The sequence below is a fragment of the Lepidochelys kempii genome, chromosome 21, assembly GCF_965140285.1.
Source record: "Lepidochelys kempii isolate rLepKem1 chromosome 21, rLepKem1.hap1, whole genome shotgun sequence".
In the NCBI taxonomy this organism is placed as follows: Eukaryota; Metazoa; Chordata; order Testudines; family Cheloniidae; genus Lepidochelys; species Lepidochelys kempii.
In genome coordinates this window covers 5379222-5401649 of record NC_136400.1, presented here as the reverse complement: position 1 = coordinate 5401649, position 22428 = coordinate 5379222, and the positions used below count along the sequence as shown (strand labels likewise).

General features: G+C 43.7%; 2 protein-coding genes across 7 annotated transcripts in view; both read left to right on the top strand.

Annotated features, from left to right (window-relative positions):
• PFKFB2 (6-phosphofructo-2-kinase/fructose-2,6-biphosphatase 2) overlaps positions 1–3194 on the top strand; it is a 30188-nt gene extending 26994 nt beyond the window's left edge. For all 6 annotated transcript variants that reach the window (XM_073320450.2, XM_073320444.2, XM_073320449.2 and 3 more), the window contains one exon: positions 40–3194. In XM_073320450.2, the coding sequence (XP_073176551.1) occupies positions 40–63 (24 nt within the window). In that variant the 3' untranslated portion in view covers positions 64–3194. The remainder of the gene's footprint in view (positions 1–39) is intronic.
• Positions 3195–6104: 2910 nt separating this feature from the next.
• The window catches only part of LOC140901481 (complement receptor type 1), a 44824-nt gene continuing 28500 nt past the window's right edge, over positions 6105–22428 (top strand). The window contains exons 1-9 of the mRNA XM_073320406.2: positions 6105–7166; positions 7891–7982; positions 11427–11542; positions 14611–14770; positions 16003–16191; positions 16724–16823; positions 19060–19145; positions 20193–20405; positions 21950–22132. Of these exons, the coding sequence (XP_073176507.2) occupies positions 14683–14770; positions 16003–16191; positions 16724–16823; positions 19060–19145; positions 20193–20405; positions 21950–22132 (859 nt within the window). The 5' untranslated portion in view covers positions 6105–7166; positions 7891–7982; positions 11427–11542; positions 14611–14682. The remainder of the gene's footprint in view (positions 7167–7890; positions 7983–11426; positions 11543–14610; positions 14771–16002; positions 16192–16723; positions 16824–19059; positions 19146–20192; positions 20406–21949; positions 22133–22428) is intronic.

The window sequence follows — 22428 nt, the reverse complement described above, 5'->3', positions numbered from 1 at the left end:
AGTTATAATTTGTACCTTTTTTTGATTTCTCATTTCTAGAGGAAGTCTGGGTTAACGATGTAGAGGTCTTGGTTTCATCATGAACTTGGCTGAAAACTTAATGGACACTTGAAACGACAAATCTCATCCTGGAATTAGAATCAGACTCCTGGAGTCAACTTATCAAGCCCCTTTTGAAGTAACTGTGTGCACGTGTGTGATGCCTAACGTAATCTTACATTTTCTGAATTAAAACAATCACTCCAAGTTAGTATTTGACATGGGCCTGACCCTACAGGCTTCTCTCACTGAAGTGCAGTTTTGCCCTTGACCTCTGTGGGAGCAGGATCCCCTGTTTTTTATTTATGAAAGTTATCTAATGAGTTAGAGACCAGTCACAAAAATGAGGAAGAGAAAGCAGGTTGGAGGAAGAGACTTGTGGGCTGTCGCACATTTGCATCCATGGTCGCTTCCTGTCTAAATGCATGAGCTTTCATCCAAATCTACCATTTGCTTACTTGCTTTCATAGGATTAAAATAACACTGCAAAGTAAAGGCAAATAGCAATGTATTGTCATTTGACAACACACAATATGCTGTAATCACTTTGCACAACATTGTGCAGTTAATTATTTTTCTATCATGGGTGAGCTTTTGGTTGCATCATTAGATAACTGGTTTTTTTGTTTGTTTTTTTACCTGCCAGGATGTATGAATGTTGCTGCTAATGTATTGACATTGTAACTTTTTAATCAATACTAATGATCGGTGTTTTAGGAAGTTGGGTTTGGTACCCTTACTGTGCCAGTAGTCCCCCTGCTTGCAGAGTAATGTGCTAAGAAGCATGTGTCAGAATGTGGCCCCCTGTCTTTTAGTTCAGTTGATATCTTTGTCAATCAATGTATATCAATGTTTGACCTTAAATTCCGCTTGCAAAAGGGATATATAATTTGATAAATATATTAGTACTGGCAACGTTGTGTTGAGCTGTCTTCTACAATGACATTCTTATACTCGGCACGTAGGTATAGGTGAATAACAGAATGGGTGATAAAATGTGCTTTTAGATGTAAGAATACTTCTTGGCACAGCTAAACTTACAAATGCGTTCTTGCCTCAAGCCATTACTGATGTACATATTTTGGCTGGTGCCAGAGTTAGGCAGGCCAAGTTCAGAGTTTTCTCATTATTAACTGAGAGTTGAACCCAGTGATATAATTTTTCATGTTGTCTATTCCACCTCCTAATTAAGTGCTACTCATGTGAGTGAGTGCTCCAACATGAGGAGGGGTTGCGCAATCTTAGCCCTACTTAAAGATTAAGCACAACTATTCTGGCCTGGTTGGATGGGGTGTACAAACCCCACACTGAGCAACAAGGGCTTAAAAGGCTTGTTTTGGGCTCAGCCACACCTGCAGCAAATGCTCCGTTTGCTGGAGGAATTATAAGGCAGCAAATTAGCTCAGTTGGCGAGCAGCGCTGAAGGTGAGCAGACCTGCAGCCCATAGCTCCAGCAGAGCAGAACAGAGGGAAACCCAAAGGTACTGACACAGCTGCCCAAAGGAACCCTTCTTGAGGGAAGGGAGGACCCTCCGCAGAGGCAAGCAAAGAGGGAAGTATCCAGTGGCCTTGGACAGTGGCAATTCTCTCTTGTTTCTGTTGATTTGGATTTCCCCGCCAGGCAAAGGCCTTGGACTGAGCTGACCCCAGAGCAGGAGACGAGAGGAAGAGGTCCAGGGAGGACAGCTACAAGTAGCCTTGGTTGCCAGGTTACTGGTAGCCCAAAGGGCCCTGGGTTGGAGTCCGGTAGAGTGGGAGGCCCCAGGCTCCCCTCCCCACAGCCCCCTTGGCAGTCCGGGGTTGTGGCCATGACCACTAGGCAACACTTCCCAACCAAACCCCGAGTGGGGACCATAACATGCTGGTTACACCAATGTCAATCTGAGGTAACTCCATTGTCAGTTGAGCCAGTTGAGTTATTCCACATCGATGTAACGGAGCTGAATCTAGCCTCAGTACGTTCCTAAGGAACAAGTTTGTTAGTGGTGAAAGTTACATTTTGCAGTGTAAGCCTGTCAGAAAACAGTTACAAGCAGCAAAGCAGTTACACCATTTTCATGCCAGTGCTTGCTCCAACCCGTCAAGCAGAGACCAACACCTACAAGATCTTCACCAAGCATTCTCAAAACTACGATACCCGCATAAGGAAATAAGGAAACGAATCAACAGAGCCAGACGTATACCCAGAAGCCTCCTGTTGCAAGACAAGCCCAAGAAAGAATCCAACAGAACTCCACTGGCCATCACATACAGTCCTCAGCTAAAACCTCTCCAACGCATCATCAGTGATCTACAACCCATCCTGGACAACGATCCCTCACTTTCACAGGCCTTGGGAGGCAGGCCAGTCCTCTCCCACAGACAACCCACCAACCTGAAGCATATTCTCACCAGCAACTACACACCGCACCATAGTAACTCTAACTCGGGAACCAGTCCATGCAATAAACCTCGGTGCCAGCTCTGCCCACATATCTACACCAGCGACACCATCACAGGACCTAACCAGATCAGTCACACCGTCACCGGTACATTCACCTGCACGTCCACCAATGTAATATACGTCATCATGTGCCAGCAATGCCCCTCTGCTGTGTACGTCGGCCAAACTGGACGGTCCCTACGTAAAAGGATAAATGGACACAAATCAGATATTAGGAATGGCAATATACAAAAACCTGTAGGAGAACACTTCAACCTCCCTGGACACACAATAGCAGATTTAAACGTAGCCATCCTGCAGCAAAAAAAATTTCAGTACCAGACTTCAAAGAGAAACTGCTGAGCTTCAGTTCATTTGCAAATTTGACACCATCAGCTCAGGATTAAACAAAGACTGTGAATGGCTCGCCAACTACAAAAGCAGTTTCTCCTCGCTTGGTGTGCACACCTCAACTGCTAGAAGAGGGCCTCATCCTCCCTGATTGAACTAACCTCGTTATCCCTAGCCTGATTCTTGCTTGCATATTTATACCTGCCTCTGGAAATTTCCACTACTTGCATCTGAAGAAGTGGGTATTCACCCAAGAAAGCTTATGCTCCAATACGTCTGTTCATCTATAAAGTGCCACAGGACTCTTTGCCACTTTTACAGATCCAGACGAACACAGCTACCCCTGTGATACTTGTTTATAATAAAGGGTCTCTAAAAACAATCTTGTTTCCCCTGTGATTTTTCCCTCCAGTATTTGCAGTAATGGGCAAAGCTTCCATTGACAGTTTGGGGTTCATGTTCTATGCAGGCTTCATAACACCATAATAATGTCTGTGAATATATAGAGGTTGTGGAAACCATTAAGAGAGTAACAGTTAAAATGTATAAAGGAGACAAGGCTGGTCTATGCAAAGTGGATCAATTATTGGTAAGGTTTGAGAATGACATTAAGTAGTTATTGCATCCACACCTTTTACCCTCACTGCAATAATTCCCCAAAAATTATAATTGGCTTAAAATCATAATTTAAAAAATAATTGACAGTGGGATCTTTTTACTTGCGTTCTGGTGTTCAAGCATTTAGGGTTCACATTTTCAAGCTCTTCTCTACAACTAAAGGATTATAAACTGTTTTTTAGGAAAGCCTAGAGTCTCATATAATCACATGATTTCAGGAGAGGGGACTTTAAGAAAAACAACCACTATCACAAGACTCGCATAAAATCATGAGTTAACAACACTGTGGGTCCCAAGATTTGAAGGTCTGCAGCTGGCAGCCAGGAGCTCTCAGTGGAGGGTTCTTTGACTCAGAAATTCACGTTCCCCATTAGTTTGACAACCCAAGTCAATTTAATTTTCACACACAAGCCAAGGCTCAGATTTCCTCCCAGCATCTGAGTGAGGGTGCTGGTGGGCTGGTAGATAGTTGGCTTGGAGGGAAGGTCAGTGGGGGTTTTCTAATAATGGTTTTGAAAAATATTTTTCTTTCAAATGTAAAATCTGACCTTGAGTATTTATATCAAGGTGTGTTTTACATTTTAAAAATCAACTAAAAATACATAAACTTTCAACTGAGCTGTTCTAGCAGTGGGATAGACTGGGAAGACCTGTGTGGGCGTGTTTGTGGATGTCATTCTGTGTTTGATTTGGAAGGGTTAAGAAAGTTAAGCAGCATTGCACAGGCGAACTTATTTGGTAGAAGGAGTGACTTGGCATTGTACCCCCAGGATGTATCGCTACCTCCCTGCATAGTGAGAGCACAGCTCCTAGGTGTACTTTACCTCCTGCCTCATGGTGTTAGCTACACAGTAACTCTTAAGTAAAGCGAAAGGGGATCTTTAGGGAACTCTCTTAAGTCCCCTGATGTCTGGTAGCTGCCCGGCTGCAGCGACTTACTTGTGAAATTCCTAGAGAAATGGCAAGGTGGCAGCCGTGCACTGGTCTTGAAGTTGTAGACTGGAATAAACAGTCCATTATAAACATCCAAGAAAAGGTACTCCAAAATGCAGACAAATATGTAAAGAGCCAGGGAGAAACACTAGTTCCCCGGCTGGGAAGCGTTGAGCTCTAATGAGGAGTCCAGTGGCACCTTGAAGACTAACAGATTTATTTGGGCGTAAGCTTTCGTGGGTAACCCCCTCCCCACACACACACACACTTCTTTAGAAAAAGAAAAGGAGTTAATATGGCTGCTACTCTGAAACCACTTCTTTAGATGCATCTGAAGAAGTGGGGTTTTCACCCACGAAAGCTTTCGCCCAAATAAATCTGTTAGTCTTTAAGGTGCCACCGGACTCCTCGTTGTTTTTGTGGATGCAGACTAACACGGCCACCCCTCTGATACAAGAAATGGGACAATTTGCCTGCCTCCTACCCTTCCCTCTGACCCCCCACCCTCCCCACACCAGCTGCTGTATAAGTGCCTGAAGCAGAGCTGTGGGTTAAGGAAGCTGCATGATGCTCAGTGCCTGCCAAAGTGGGGACATGTTTGTCTAGGTGTTTATGGAACCTAGCTTATTCCCTGCTACTGGGCCCTACAGTAGGTGCACAGAGGCTATTGTCTGTCGGACAGACTCCCAAGAGGTGACATGCCGCACAAAATAATTCTTCAGCTATTTATCTTCTGTGCTGTCTGAAAATTGAGGGGAAGACCTGTGGTTTGTGCTTGACATGAACCTGATTCCTGTAATGAACAAGTGATTAAATATTGACTGAGGTCAATGCCTCTATTGTGCAAAGTGGAGTCTCTGAGCTTGCCCACACTTGCTAAGCAAAATAAGCCAATATGCAAAAAGGTATTCTACAAAGTGAAAACTAACGCAGACTCACTGCTTTTTTTTTAACCTGGGCTCAGGTAACTAATTTAATCAATTCCACTTAAAATTATTTTCCCCCTGATTTCTTTAAACATTTGCTACTGGGCTCTTTTGCTCCTAGTTTGCTTTGTTTCTGTGCCTAAATATCTCAGTTAGCATGAACTGCAATTTGTAAGAAGATTTTCTCAGAAGATATGGGAGAAGGATACGTTAACCTGTGTTTTATACCCCATTTCCAGGAAGCTTTTATTAAACTCTACTTCTTTCACTGGAATGTTGCTCCTGGTTTTGTCTCCTGTTTCTAGATCTTACAGGATCTTTTTCTTCTGCTGTGTGATATGCTGGGAATCCAGCCTTTGGGACAAGAAGAGAATTAAAAGATGAAGATATGGCTAAAGTTTTTCATTCTGGCCACCTGGCTTCCTATTCTGTTTGGTAAAAAATCTAATTAAATCTACTTTCTGAGTAATACCAGAAATGCAGAAGAAAACTGTCATACAGAAGATGGGACTGACAGTGAGGGGCTCTGTAAAGAAGCTTTCAGGGAGCTCAAACTTACTAACTTTTTTTGACATTTCAAACCCTATTACAAACTTTGTCTTTTGTCTTGTTTGCTAAATGTTCCTGCACAATGGATATGATGAGCAAAGGAGTGAGAAAAAACAAGAACCCCAGTCTGAACCTCCCAATCGCCAAATAACCTCCCAATCGCCAAAGCTCTTATTTTGAGGTCTAAAAAAAAATTGATTGTGTAAATGTGGCGCAGGGATTTTGTAATGGGACAGGGAGCTTTTTCCTGTATAGGTGGTTGGTTGAAATCCAGCTCTGGTCCCAGAGTAGTTACCATCCAATAGTTGGTCAGAGTGAAATGATCTGGTTGCCTCTGGCTAGTTCTCAGTGGACAGCTGACCATACCATAGTAACCACCATAATGAGTTCTGGTTGGCTTTGGTACAGGAAGTAGCTAAGCACAGAGGCCAGTGAGATCCTATCTTGCCTCTTGGAGTAGGTCTTTTTCGGTTAGGATGCAGCACCTAAGGAGTGAGGGTCTGGTAAGCCTGGAGTGCTGCTGCCTGTGCCTTTTCTGTTCTTTGAATGAAAGGAGTTCAGTCCCCCAACCCACCACCTTGCAAGAGCACTTAACTGACTATAAAGGAACCGCTCGCACGGTGGCAGGCTTTTAAAAAAAAAAAAAAGTGCAACTCACTATAACGAGAGCTAAGCTCATCGTTTTGATATGCACAAGAACCCTCAAATGGCTAGTAGCCCCTGCGCTCAGAGATCTGTGCTCCAACTGCTCCAGTATACGAGTTGAGAAATCCAATTATGTAGACAAGAGAGATCTCCAATCACTCTGCAGTGTAACTGGGTTACATATAGTAGTGCAGGGGCTAGTGGTTAGATATGCATGATATAGTGAGCAGCCATTCTAACCTCAGCAATAAGTCCTTGACAGCCTGTCCTTTGGCGTGGCTGCTTCTGCAAAGCCTAGAGTTATTCCCACTTGCGAAATAAACCTGATCAGCACTGCAGAATTACTTTTCTACAGCACAGATCCTATGCACAGTAAAGGGGCATGTTCCTTCTTGCAGGAAGTGATTTTTTTTTTTTTTTTGGCCAACAATCTCTTCTGTCTCCACACAGGGGAATGAGAACTTCCTGATTGTGTTCCAGTTGTGCTGGGTTTTGTTTTTCTTTTTAAGATGAAAGTTGCGGAGATAGTCCTAAGGTTGACAACAGCATTGCGTCTAGTTGGGGAGCTGATGAGGGAAAACAAGTCACAGACGCTTGTGCCGATGGTTACCGTCTTTCTGGAGAAAAAAACCTTTATTGTACGTCTTCCCAGGAGTGGCATGCACCTCCACCCATCTGTAAAGGTAACTCACCATCTCTCCCTCCCTCTTTGTTTTTTTGAGAGTCACATCCAGGTAAGTTTAGCCTTTTGAAGGGCTAGGCCTGATCCCGTGACACTTATTACCCAAGCAGAATCACTAGGCAAGAATTTAAATAGTGACTGGTGTTTTTAGAGGTCCAACTGGAGATGTCTTGGAGGAGTCTAATTTTCCAAAAATATTGCGCACCTTCCCTCTGAATAAAAGCCAAACCAAACCAGGCCCCTTTTAACGTTTCACAAGTTGGGCATTCAGAGTCACTTTGGGAAACCATGGCTGTAGGCCATTATTCAATTGTATACCCTTGCACAGTCCTCTTTCTTCAGTGTCTCTTGAGAGGAGGTGACCAAAGCTGCATCTGAGGCACGATCCAGACGCCCAATCCACCATGGCACCTGAGTTGTACCTGTAACACTGTATACACTTGGGCCTCCTTTGTATCTGTGTCTGTAGGTTGCATGGGAGAAAGAATAGTTTTGTGGAAGATAAAGGGTAGATTTTTAAATCAGAGGATTTGAAATCTTCTATTCCCAGTTCCACTGTAGACTCACTGGGTGCCCTTGGGCAAGTCACTTCATTTCTCTGCGCTTCAGTTCTCCCATTCCGTGAAAGGGTCCGATGAATATTTGCCACAGGGGTGTTGCGAGACTTAATTCATGTTTCTAAAACATTGTTTAATTTCTGTCAACACTGTACATGGTCCTTCCAGCTGTGAGTTCCAGAGAGTCGGAACCAGACGAAGAAGAAGAAAGTGAAGCATTAGTAACGGAGAAAATAACACAGACTATTTCTACAGCTGTGGTAAGAGGCAACAATGTCTGTGCTGCTGGAGTTATCAACTGCTTAGTGAGCATATAAGAGAGCAGAGGAGATAAGCAGCAAATTCTGATGCTGCCACACCTCCCTCACCCCAGATTGGGCGGAGGGGAAACAACAAAAGAAAAGTTTTTTTTTTTTAACTTTGGGTTGAAAATTCCACATTATTGGCATGACCTAAGGCCCTGAATCAACTGCATGATGCTGTGCAAATAGGTTTATTTGCATTCAAGGATCTATATCGAGGTAGCTACACCAATGGAAACTTCCCGTGGAGTTGTGCTGCACCGGTATGAGATGAAACTTGCACCAGCTGACCCTTCCTGGTAAATTGAACTTGTACAAGCCCTATTTTTCCCTGGTGCATTGTGTGAATAGTAGGACTTTTGCTCCAGCATAATTGCATTGGTGTAGCAAATTGCTGTGTTTGTGCACCGTACAGGTCAGTGGTTCACAGTAGTTCAATTCCCCACGTAGGCTGCAACTTGTAATGTGATGGCCCAAATGGGAATTTGAACTGCTGCGAACCTCTGCTGCGTGGGAGCCACTTCGCTGGCTCAGGAGAGTATGTACTACACCAACACAATGTGGTTCTTTATCCACGCCCCACCCCCATTGGTAGATGTCAAGTAGAGGCTCATGGGTCTGTTATGCTCTCTGGATTAATGGATCTGGTCTTTCAACTTTGGCAATAGAGGCTCATGCGCTTAGAGTCAGAGGTCATGGGTTAAAACCTGCTCGAGGCTTTTTGGCACTTCGATCAAATTTAAAAGCACAATCAAGTCTGAGTTCTCTCTAGCTTAGTGATGTGCCTTCTGTTGCGTGTCTCTTGGAGAAGTCAAAGCCTGTATGCTGCTGTCTGCAAGGATGTACGGAAGATGGCAGAGCCCCTGTCGTTGGATGAACTGGATTGAAACTAAATCTGTGATGGAAATGGAGAAACTCCGCTTGGAAAAGCTAAAATTCCAGCTGGAGGGAAGGCAAGGCAACCAACTGATGTATGCAAAAGAGACCTAAATAAACGACTTGCCCCACTTGTTGGTTTGGTTTGTCTCCTTTTTAAATTTTCATGTGAATTTGGTGCCAGGGAAAGGCACTAGATAAGATAGGAGCAGCATGGGCAGCTGCAGAGCAAACTTCTTCAACACTGCCCCAAGGTGCTTCAACCCTTCTTTGCAAGGACCACCTGTAGGGGCAGGGGGGTTGTTCTGTCTCCGAGGCCTGTTCTGTCTTTTACATCTTGGCTGAGACTGACAAACTGGGGGGAAAAGGGGAGTCGGTCAGTACCAGTTCGAATTTTGTTTGTATAATGGTGATCCCGGTCCACTGGGAACTAGAATGACACCCACAACTCCATTCAGCCAGGCTTCCCCAACAGCCATCCTCTGGTAATAACTCTTCATCATCAGTGACATATAGTTCCAGTGTGGAACCAGGTGACCTAGCGGTCAGTCCAAGCCCTGCAGTGTAAATGCTGACAGTAGTTGGGTGTTCTAACCCTTTTCTTAAGTAGCAGTGAAAGGAACAAGCAGACACCAGCATAGAATCATAGGTCCCTTCCAGTCCTACGCTTCTCAATAGGTCATCTAGTCCAGTTCCCTGCACTCAAGACAGGACTAAGTAATAACTAGACCATTGCACATGCATATTTTAACAGGTTCTCCAGACCAGCAGAAGCAAAGAACACAACCAAGAAGGTGAATCCTCAGCCCCTGTGGTGTAACATTGCTCTGTGGATGGGTTATTGTCTTCTGGTTAACCTAGCATTGGCTGAATAAACTGCTTCCTTGCTGGAGACAGGATCCAGGGCTATTGGTTAGTCAGTTTTGACAATTCTTATGTTGTCTTAAGATGCCAGGATTGAAGGGGTAAGAAAATAAGCTGCTCATTTAAAAACTCAACAATACCCAAAATGAAACCAGTCTGAGGAGGAAGAAAGAGGCACAGAAGTGCCAAATGCTGAAGACGTTACTCAGTCAAAACACCCATGGACGTCAGTGAGCATTTGCCCCAAGTACGGAATCAAGTCAGGACTCTGGGATTTGACCCAGAATCAGAGAAATGTGGGGGCTAGAAGGCACTTTAAAAGGCCACTTAGTCCCCCCCACCCCCCCCCGTGCTGCGGCAGGATTAAGTATATCTGAATCATCCCTGATAGGGGTGTGCCTAATAAATTCTTAAAAGCCTCCCATGACAGGGATTCCCCAACCTCACTTAGTAATCTGTTCCAATAATTGCTTTTCCTAATATCTAACCTAATCTTTCTGTTGCTGTAAACTAAGTCAATTTCTTCTTGTCCTACCCTCAGTGGACAATAGATTGTCCTCTTTACAGCAACCTTTTACATATTTGAAGACTGATCTCATGCCCTCCCCCACCCCCCAGCCATCTCTTCTCTCCTCCAAACATGTCCCATTCTTTCAACTTTCCCTCATAGTTCATGTTTTGTAAACCTCTCTTTTTTTATTGCTCTCCTCTGGACTCTTTCTGATTTGTTCACTTCTTTCTTAAAGTGTCAGGTTTCAGAGGAGCAGCCGTGTTAGTCTGTATTCGCAAAAAGAAAAGGCGTACTTGTGGCACCTTCGTTTGGTTAGTCTCTAAGGTGCCACAAGTACTCCTTTTCTTTTTTCTTAGTGTGGTGCCCAAAACGGGACCCAGCACTCCAGCTGAGGCTGCAGCAGTGCTCACCAGCCCCGAGGAGAGTGGAACAATTCCCTCCTCTGTCTTACATAGCAAACTGCTGTTAATACACCCCAAAACATTGTTTGCCTTTTTTTGCAACAGCATCACACAGTTGATTCAGGAGACAAAGTACAGCATTTGACATTTTGGGCAGCGTGGCTGGTATTTTCAGAAGGGTCAAAGGGAGGGTCCATTTCCCCTGAGCTCCTTTGAAAATTCCAGCCTGTATCATTTTTGAATGAGTCAGAGACACTTGGAGAAACTATTGAAAAACCTCCATCATAAAATACCCTCAGGGTAAGGAGGCATCTACTCATATGATATACACAAACTGTTGTGGGTTTTCCACTGAAACGATCCCTGTCATAAATGCAAAATAGATAGTCCTTTGCAGTACAGTAGTTATATCCTGGCTGGCATGTCCACTAGTCTTTGCTCTTGGAACAATGAACTATTCAACCAAATTCCGGAGAACCCTTTATTCATGTCATTTTCAGTAAAGAGTTGGCAGGTTAGCGCAGTAAGTAAACAATTTCGACATCTGCTTCCTGCGAAATGAATTATCTAACATTTGATTGCAGCTTGAATAATTTGCTTCCTTGTCATTTTAGAGGAGGAGTTAATCATTTATAGATAAGCTGGTGCACCACCCTTCCCCTCCCCCCCCCAGATCGAAACCTCATCTCAATTTCACCATATCTCAGCGTTTCTGTATGTGTAAGCATATTGTGCTAACTTCTTGTTTAGCATGGTGATCCCTGGGTGCAGGACAGGCTAGACGGGAAAAGTCAGAGATACCATTTCATCCTTCAGTAACCAAATAGACCTGAGCGCACTCTGCCGCCTGCTGACAAACCCTTCAGGTAAGTTGACTGTGATTGCAACCCAGCTACTTAAGGCAACATTCCTCTAAGAGAAGCCCAGGGGAAATGAGTTGCGGGGGAAGCAGGAAATCCAGAACCATTTATTAAACCTCAATATAATCTATTCTAGCAAATATGCCCACGTGCACAGATATATTAGTAAACAAAGCCAGACCTAGTGGGGGGGGGGGGGGCTAGCAAAGCAGAACAACAGCAAGAAGTATTAGGTTTAAGGGAACGGGGGAGGAGGGGAAAGGGGGCGAGACAGAGAATGTGACTCTAGGTGATGTTTAAAAAGAAGTATTGGTTGGAAGCTAATAACTTTAACAAGAGTCTCTTGCTGTTGTCTATATGGGACACAATTTGCAGTCATGGGGTAAGATTTTTTTCAAAGGCTCCCAAGGGACTAAATGTCATTTTCAACAGTGACTCAGGCACTTAGGGTCTGATCCTGAACCATTAAAATCAATAGGAGTTTTGCCATTGACTTCCAGGGGAGCAGGTTCAAGCCCATAAACGCCTCAGGCACTTTTGAAAATGGGACTCAGGCACTTCTGAGATTTTTACCCCAATCACTACTGACTTGTACAAAACTCCAGTTGACTCTGTTTACATATTTTTCACATGGCTGTACGTACATATGGGTATAATGTATTGCACAGCAGTTGTGCTGACTCCACTGGGAGCTTTACCTGCCCATATATGGTAGGGTTTGTTCCATAGAGATTTACGAATAGAGCAATTTTTTTTTCTGTCAGACTACTCTAATGGACTTAGAGGACTATATAAGTTCTCTGGAAAGTGCAGATCAACTTATGTCCCTGTAGGCATTAATTTGGCTGCCTGGCTGGAAAGTGCCAATATCCTGGCAATAACAAAGATTTTAAAGAGAGCCTGACAAACTGATAAGCAGTTGGCATATATTTTGGGGACAGGTTTGTGCTTTGGGCAGTGAATTTGTTACCTTGTATCATGCGGAAAGCTCAGTTGTTAACTGAGGAGTCAAATAACTTTATGCAAAGGACAAAAAGGCTCTGAAGAGTTACAATAAACCTTCCAAACAGACACAGTGAGTCTCATTCTTATAAAACAATGCAATCATTCTTAACTCTGAATCCTTATTTCAGTTATGTTTTACCTTATTTTGCTACTGCAAATATCAGCTACATGTTGTACAATGGTTATATGTAGCTAGCTAATTTAATTGTTTAATAGAGGAGTAGAAATTAACATAAGCCTTTCCATTAATCCCCAATAAGAGCCCAATGAGACATAGCTAGTGTTCATGCTCTCGCTCATCTAGTTTGAGTGCTCCGTTGGCCCCATCCAGGGGTGAGACACTGTGGTGTTGCAGTTTCAGAGTTAACTGCCCCATTGACTCTCGCTCTCCTGGTTTTCCTCGAGGGCACCCTCTTACGGTTTCAGGTTCCCTGCCATCACCTCTCTTGGGTGAAGACTTGCATCTCTTTCCCTCCTGGCGAGGAGTTTAGGCTTGCTGTCCCTCTGCACCTTGAGAGATTTCCTGTAATTAACCTTTTCCCAGGGGCGGCTACAGTCTGTACTAGCTACCAACCAGTCATCACAAAGCCAAATGCGTTTATTCTTAGGGTAAAAGAACTACAGAGTAAACATACAAAAATAAATAAAAGTTCCTATACGTATGCTAAAAGTATCCAGAGGTCCATCAGTCTTGTGGGACCCGGGTAAGCTAAAGTCCTTCCAACCCTTTTATAAGGGTTGAGGCCCCCCCTTTGGACAGAGGGTCCTGTGTCCATTTGCTGAATCGAAAGGAGGCCATGTGAGTTAGTTTAAACTCCGCCTTTTTTCCACTTTCTTTGTCTGTGGAATATCCAGTTTGACCTACTATATATGAAGCTCCCCAGGGAGGTGTTCGCATCCTGAGTGATTCACCTTAATCACCCTCCCCCACACACACATTATCTTTGGTTCCTGGAGGAGCTGTTGTCGCCTTCCCCCACACCAAAGTTGCAGACAGTCCCTGGCCCAGAGTGATGCACAACCCATTCATAAAATGAACACTATGTGGTCCCCAAAGATAATTCATGCAATTGCAATATCTGTCACAACTGACAGAAACAAATGGCTTTGATGGTTTGTTCTTTATCTATTCATGACTGTTTCTGTGAATGGGTACAGATGGGGAAACTGAGGCACGGAGTGGTGACGTTACTTGCCTGTGTTTGTCACAACAGGCCAGTAGCACAGCCAGGGATAGAACCCAAATCTCTTGAGTCCCAGGCCGCTGTTGTCTCCTTTAAACCACCCTGCCCTCCATTATTAGAAGTATTAGGACTTGAGAATTGGAGGTTGGCTCGAGCCATGTTAATCACATAACTTACGAGGTTAATGCAGGGTGTGTTGTTGAACCCGGAAGTGTGCCAAGGCTCGGGCATTTCTGTTTACCGTGCTGTGAATGCTCCCTGGGAAAGTGAGATGTGAGGTAGGTTTCAGTAGATCGAAAAATTAAATAACTTCCTATTTATTGGCATTTTATTTTTCATTTGAAGAAAAACCATGACCTCAAAAAAGGCAAAGAAATGCGTCTGATTAAAGCCTGTAGGAGTTATGTGAAACTTGCCGTCAACCCCTTGTTTTCTTATTGTAGGGATGTTTGACTTCACCCCGGCTCTCAACTTTCCCCACCTTGCTTCTGTTTTTAATAGCCTAGGCTAGACCCTCAGCGGGTGTAAATCAGGGTGGCTCCACCGGCTTCGAATGACCCCAGTGGATGGAATGACCCCCGTCTACACCTGCTGAGGGCATGGCTCACTGACGTCTGTTGTAAAGTGCTTTGAGATCTACTGATGAACAGCGCTATGTGGGAGCTAGGTATTATATTCTGTTTATCATTACTTGTATGACCGAGCTCCTAGGAGCCACAGTCATGGACCAGGACCCTAGGGGCTAGCCACTGTGGGACCCTCGGGGCTAGCCACTGTATAAACATAGGCCAAAGAGATGGTCCCTGCCCCAAGGAGCTTATGATGTATGTCCATCCTAAATGTAAATGAAACACTTTACTCCCCTCCATCCCCATATTTTTACAGATCTTTAGTCTGGAAAGTGATGTACTAACGTCCTTGTTAGGTCTGCAAGAAGAGAACGTGACATAAAGAAAGATGGAATCTCTAAGCCCTGGAAAACCACGTTCTTACATAGCCACCATTCCACTGTTACTTGCTGCTGCATTCGTTGTTGCTGTACACAGTGAGTAAACATGAGTATCCGGCAAATCCATCTGGGTAAAATAAGAACCAGCCTGAGCATCCAGTGAAATCTCCGTGTGAGGAACCTCTTTTTGGAGGTTCATATAACTTTGTTGTTTTCCTCTGATCATTTTTCTTGCTGCCTCTGCACTTCTGGGCCTTGGACAGTCTAAAATTCCACTAGAAGTTTATCAGCAGTCTCGCAAGAGACCAGACTCTGTCTTCCCAATGCCCTTAGGGCTTGATGTTTTTTCCACACCCACCACCTTGTGCATCATTTACATAAGTGTAAAGTGTGTGTAAAGTGCTTCCAAATGAGGATTGTAGTGCAATACGTCCACTTTGCACTGGTATAAATGAGTGCACAAGGTGTAAGGCAACAGTTAACTGGAGACCCTCTTCAAGTTCTTGAGACGTAAGAGGCTTGGAAAAATGTGCATATTTTGGGGTGATGAACAATCTGTGCTTAACGTCAGGCTGGTGGCTTGACATTCAGGATTTCTCCGGGTTGCATCCAAGATCGCAGGACTCTTGAGGCCTCCCTCATCATGGGTGCTTATAACTGGGGGGATGACTGGTGGCAAGAGTAGGCCACAAAGTTTTCTTCGCCTTTTAAGGACCTAAGCAGGACAACAACAATTTCTTTTTGAGTTGATTCTAGCACTTCCCCCCACACACCTTTTGGCCATTCCTTTCCTCTTTGTCCATCAGCTGGTGCCAATAGACCAGGTCTGCGTCACCTCCAATGACTTACCCTTTTCCACCTGGTTTCAAAGTGTAGAATAAACTGGGTACAAGGATACTAGCTTTGGTTCTACCTTAGCAGCTCCGGTCCTGCTGCTTATCCGCCTTCTAGGATCCAGCCTGCAGTGTTTTGTGTCACAGCTGGAGACACAGCAACCATCACAGCGATGATGGGGAAGGGCATATTATGTTCTGTCCAAACAAGCTGCAGAGAAAATAATTCTTGCATCCTTATCCTCCCCTTACAGATGGGAAGATTGTTTTCCTGACTTTAAGGAGAACTTAGATTTGTTTGATGCCAAAAAAAAATTTTAAGCCAAATCTTTGAGAGAACCAGGTGGAGTGCCAGGGGTCAGTTAGGAGGGAGAGCTCAAGTATTTTGTTTACAACCCTTCTGCTATTCCAAGAAAGGACACTTTAGTAAATGAGGTCTGGACAATAGCATGTTTTCCTAGTTCCATATTTTTGACACCTCTGTTTTGTCACTAGGTGATTGTGGTGTGCCACCACGTTTTACTTCTGCTGAGCTGAAGGAGGAGTACAGAACTCAGAGTAAGTTTGCTGTTGGGAGCAAAGTGGAATACAACTGTCGCCCAGGTTATACCAAGATACAACGAAAGTTATATCTTTGGTGCATGCTATATTCTCAATGGTCATACACCAGAGAGCTTTGCAAGGGTGAGTATTTTGTTTTTTTACTTTTCTTTTTTAAACTAATTGATTTTCATCAGCCCTTTTTGATTAAAGAGCATAATGAGAGGGATTATATGCCTGGAGGGAGGGCTTAAGTTCACTGATGTGATATGAAGGCTTTCACCACTAAATTACCTGTTCGTATCTGAAACCTGGCTGCTCCTTGCTCTTCATGGGCAACTCCAAAGATGTCTACAAAGGTTTCCTTCCGCTCTGGAGCTTTAAAACACAATGCTAAAAATGGATTTTGAACCTTAAATAATAGACTACTCCAGGCTGGAAGAAGTTATAACTGTCACAAGTGAAATATTCACAAGCACAAAAACATGGTAATGGAACGGAGTTTGATTTAAACAAACACATGCACAAATTCCAAGTTAAGTCTGGCTCTGTATCCGGAGCTGACAAAAAGTGAATAGAGTTTTGATGGAGACAGAATCTTTGGTTCTTTTATGGTTACATTTTACTGAGTCAAGACACACAAATCAAGAATAATTCCAGTCTTATTTCTTTCTAGCAAGATCATGCCCTCACCCCGGAGAGCCAGAAAATGGCAGACTTGTTATTCTAACAGATCTCATGTTTGGTGCAACAGTAAACTTCATCTGTGAAGAGGGGTGAGTAATGGGCAGCTTGTGCTGATAGATTTATAGGTTTTTAATTTCCAAAGGGACCATTATGATTATCTAGTCTGACCTCCTGTATAACACCGCCCAGAATGTTTCACCCATTGATGATCAAGCCCATATTTGTATTTGAGCTAGAACATACTTTTAGAAAGGATTCCAATCTTGATTTGGAGATTTCACCACATCCCTAGGTAGGTTGCTCAAATAGTTAATACCTTCCACTGTTAAATTCAGGCTACATACAAGGCACAAATTGTTACCTTGTTTCAGCTTCCAGCCATTGGATCTTTCTATGCCTTTTTCTGCTAAATTAAAGAGGCCTCTATTATCCAGCCTTCTAGCCGTGTAGGTACTTCCAGACCGTCCATGACCAAGTCACCTCTTAACTTTCTCTTTGAAAAGCAAAATAGATTTAGCTTCCTCCACCCTAATGAGGCAGATTTCCCCAGCCTCAGATCATTCTTGTAGCCTTTTTCTGCACTCTTCCCAATTCAATATCTTTTTTTTGAAGTGTGAACACCAGAACTGGATTCAGAATTTTTGTGGTAGCCTCATGGCTACTATATATAAAGGTAATACCACCTCCCAACTCACACTGAGTTGTCCCCTGCTTGTGTATCCATGTATCACATTACCCCTCTTAGCCACAGCATCTCACTTGGAGCTCATGTTCACTTGGTTATCCACCACGAGCCCTAAGTCCTTTTCAGAGCCACTGCTTTCCAGATACAGGCTCCCCATTTTGGGTGACTTGCATTCTTTTTTCCTAGACCCATACCTTTGTATTTAGCTGTATTAAAATGCGTGGTGTTCAGATGAGCCCAGTTTACCAAGCAATCCAGATAACTCTAAAAAACTAACCTGGCCTTCTCATAATTTACCATTGCACCAATCTGTGTCATCTTCAGACTTCAATAGCAATGGTTTTATACTTTCTTCCAGATAACTGATCCAAATATTGAATAGCACTGGGCCAAGAATAGATTCCTGGGGGACCCCAGTAGAAAAGACCACTTTAAGGATTCTCCCACTCCCATACACTCTCCTTTTTTGAGCTATATCAGTTAAACCAGTTTTAATCTATTTAATATGTGCTACATTGATATATATCAACCAAAAATAAATGAATAAATATATATATTTTTGGTATAGTGCTGGTTTTTAGTCAGAACGGCATGCGGTATTAAATCCAGTGCCTTACAGAAGTCTAAGTCTATTATATCAATGAGTTATCTTCATCAACCAAACTTCTAATCTAATGAAAAAAACAATATCAAGTTTGTTTCATAAAATTTGTTTTCCATAAAACCATGAAAGCTGCTATCCTTTCATTCTTTACTGATTGCATCCCATGTCAGCCATTCCATGACTTTGCCTGGGATCAATGTCAGGCTAACAAACAAGGGACTCTGGGATGTGGCATATAAACCCCAGGAAAAGGTTAATGAGCTGATGTATGCTCAGTCAGCCCCACCCTGCTACACCTGCTGTCAGGTGTCAGGTTTGGAGGGAGGAGTTAAAAGTAGAGCACACAGCTCAGCTGGGGGCAGACTGGGAAGGAGAGCAGACCTCCAGCTCTCACTCAGAGAGGCCTGGCGAAGGCCAGGAATGGCTTGATAGACAGCTGCCTGCCAGGGACTCCCTGAGGGAAAGTGGGCATGACACAGGACTCTGTCTGATTTATCACCAGTGACCTACCTGCTGGTGCTGAGTAAGTCTGCTGCAGATGGTGGCCTGCCAGAAGGGGGTGACCAGATAAATAAAATACCTTTTGTTTCCTTACACCTGATTAGGGACCTGGCAATAGTTTGTCCTAGGCCCAGTCAGATTCCCATGATCCTACCTCCTCTTGTGAAGGCCATGATGAATCATGGGAGATGTAGCCTCACCAGGGAGACCACTCTATATAGGAGAATGAGGCACCCAAGCTACAGCTTCAATGTGGCACTGTGGCAGCATTTTGGGATTAAAATATTTCAGTTTGCGGGCATTCTATTTTTCCATGAAACATGGAAAATGTCTGCAGAAAGCAGATAATTTTTTTTAAAAGCAACATTTAATTGAAAATCCAATTTGCTGTTGAAAAATAGTTTTGATGAAAATGTATTAACCAACCCTACTAATGATGATGTAAGAGAATCAAAGCCTTATTGATGCTGGACTAGGCAAGACATCCAATCTCAGTTTGTATCATGTAAATTCCCTTCCCTGCTGTTTTATTCAGGTACAGACTAATTGGAGATGCAGAAAGAAAATGTGTGCTTCGCGGATCACAAGTTACATGGGACAAAGAGGTTCCATACTGTCAAGGTGATTAGAGACTCTTAATAGCTTTGTGGGGAAAGTGTAATCAGGGTTAGACAATGAAAAGCATACTTTCTCCTGCTGGATGGATTCTGAAATACAACTCATTTGTCATTTCACTGCATGCTAAATTCTTGAACGCTTCAGTTTTGTTTTCCTCTTGCACCATGCTGTAGAAAAACTTGTTAGCTTTTGAATATGTTTGTTTGTGGGGTAGAAGCCCAAAAGACTCAGATTCTTGGTTAACAGAGCTTGGACCAGATCCCCAAGTAAATTGAATCAGACCCTTGCTCTTCAGTTATATAGTAAAAAAGGAAAGGAGGACTTGTGGCACCTTAGAGACTAACCAATTTATTTGAGCATGAGCTTTCGTGAGCTACAGTTCACTTCATCGGATGCAACCAAAGCTTATGCTCAAATGAATTGGTTAGTCTCTAAGGTGCCACAAGTACGCCTTTTCTTTTTGCGAATACAGACTAACACGCCTGCTACTCTGAAACCAGATATATAGTATTAACATGCTTATAGCACAATCTCTAAGCGCTTTACAGATATATTTATATTTAGGGATAACTTTGCCTGTCACTCATACGCAGCTATCCCTAGGATGGAAAGTGACAGTAAAAACTCCTCCCTTTGGAGAACGTGCCATAGAATCTTTAATACGCTTGAATGGGCAAGACCTCGATTTGATTTCTCCTCCTTCCTTCGGCTTTCATGACCCTTGAGTCTGTGCATCCACTCCCACCACACCCTGGCTGCATAACTACCTTAGGAAAGGTGCCCCGTTTTCTAGTCTTAAAAATCTTGTCTCCCATAGGGCCAGATCCCCAGCTGGTGTAAATGGGCATAGCTCCATTGTAGTCAATAGGCTAGGTCCTCTGCTGGTGAATCAGCGGTACTCCCTTGGTGTCAGTGGTGCTACACTGATTTTAAACCACCTAAGGTTTTAGTCCATTGCATTTCAGCCTCTTCTTCTCTTATAAGACTTTGGATATGACGTAAATTACATTCTCTCTTGCTTCCCTTCTTTCCTTTTTTCCCCCTCTTCAGTGATACCTTGCCAGCCTCCTCCAGAAATAGATCATGGAACACATACTGGGATGACCATGGAGGAATTCAACTATGGAACATCTGTCACTTACCAGTGTGACAGTATAGAGAGGGGACAGGTTCCTTTCTCACTTATTGGAGAGCCCTCCATTCACTGTACATCCACGGATAATGTAAATGGAGACTGGAGCGGGCCTGCCCCTGAATGCAAAGGTGATGGAATCCAATTACTGTAAAACATGGTGGCAGTGTGCACGTACGCATTAGCAACGTAAGTCGTAACGGTGCCACTGCTTAACAGATTGTCCCCAGGACTCCGACTCTTATTCCCACCCCTCACCACATCTTCTTAGTAACACCCTTTGGAGAACAGAGCCTAGTCTGAGATTTGCAGAGACACTAAGGGGTGCAGGGAACTGCACTTCTTGTGTCCAGATTGGCCTCAGTTCCCACCTCACCCGACCAAGAACAAATGCCTGCTTTCCTTGGTCTGCCCACGTTCTGTGTTCCAACCCCTCCCTCAGGCAAGGAGCCAGGAAGCTTAAAGAGGCAGTTGGTGTCCGTATGGGAGGAGGAAGTGACATGGAATCCTAGAAAAACTTCATGGGGGGAGACAGGCTGGCAACATGAGACTGACCGCTGACATGGAGGAGAGAGGTGGACAAGGTCTTCTGCTTCTCAAAGGGAGAAGCCGTGCCAAGACAGAGAGGATGGAGCAGGGCTTGCAGCTGGGTGGGGAAGGAGAGGAGAAGGAGAGAGGAGTAGAGTTTATTCAGCTTCCGTCCTCACTTAAGAGTCCTCTGAAGAAGAATACTGGAGCTGATAGAAATTTTTTCAACAAAGATTTTTATGTCAAAAAAAGTCCTTTTTTGAAAAAAAGCAAATTGTTTTGCGAAAAACTGTCCACTTTACTAAAAATGTTTTATTTTTCATGTCATTGTTTTTAATGTTTTCCCCCCAAAACTCATATAAAATGTTATTGAAATGGCCATGGAACTTACTGAAAACCCCATTTTATGGGTGTTTTTTTAAAATTGATCATATTTTTGATAAGACGTATGTGGGAAACAAATCTAATTATTTACTCGAGAAATTATTCCTGTTGAGGTTTCTGCAGGTAAACCAGGAGCATATCTGCCTGTCTTCTTCACAGGAGACCAGATCTGAGTGTCTGTGTCAGCTATAAGTGCAGCTGGAACTCAGGAGAAATGATTTTATAATGTCCACAAATGATAAGCAACAAGACGGAGCAGTTCCAGCAGCTCCTGCTGCCCAATACCTCTCTTGTCAAAGACTGTAAGCACTGTGTGTGCTCTCACTCTCTTCCCCCGCCACCCCCGACACCATATCCCCACAATTGCCTGGGACAGAACTGCCTTTGCAGGTGGTCACAAATTCAGCAGGCGTAGTTTGATACTTTACTTGAATTAAGAAAAGGCTAGATGAAGACTAAAACTTGCCTACTAGGTTCGATCAAAACTGATGCCCCAAGGAATTTGAGAACATAGCATCAGACCCACTGATACTTTTCTGCTTTTCCTTAACACAATGTTTCAAATAGGTGGTTTCTGGGGGGGACAGGGGCAGGAGTGTTCAAACATGTCATGATATCTCTGCAGGGCCATGTGTATGTGCTTTCAAATCTGTTCATATCCTCCTGGTAAATAGATCTGATTCCTCAGAAGTATCTTCACTTCGTTTCCCAATTTTTAATATAACAGTAAACCTCCCAAGGTGACACTGTTTTTCTTACACAGTCATTCGCTGTGAACAGCCAAAAGTTGACCATGGAAAACAGGTGACTGGATATAGTCCTGTCTACACCTACAGAGCCTCCGTTCTGTTTGAGTGTGAACACCGCTACACCCTCAAAGGCAGTGACATACTTCAGTGCAATGAAAATAGTAGATGGGATCCTCAGTTACCAGTTTGTGAGCGAAGTAAGTGTCATATGGGGACTACCACCTCCTTCAAACTGACCCTGCAGCCCTTGTTCGCCCAAGTTTCAGGGACAGCCAGTTTGATGTCCCCTTTGTTTTAAGAGAGGAAATAGTGACTGCTGTGCAAGGCTGCATGCCACTGTGCTGACACAGCTCCGTGACGCTTCGGTTAAATGACTTGTATGCTGAAAACAGGGATTCCAGTTTTATTCTATTGCAGGCAGTGTTGCCGAGTGAATAGAGTACTGAAGTGGGACTCAGGAGACCTGGGTTCTATCCCTGCTGAGTGACCTTGG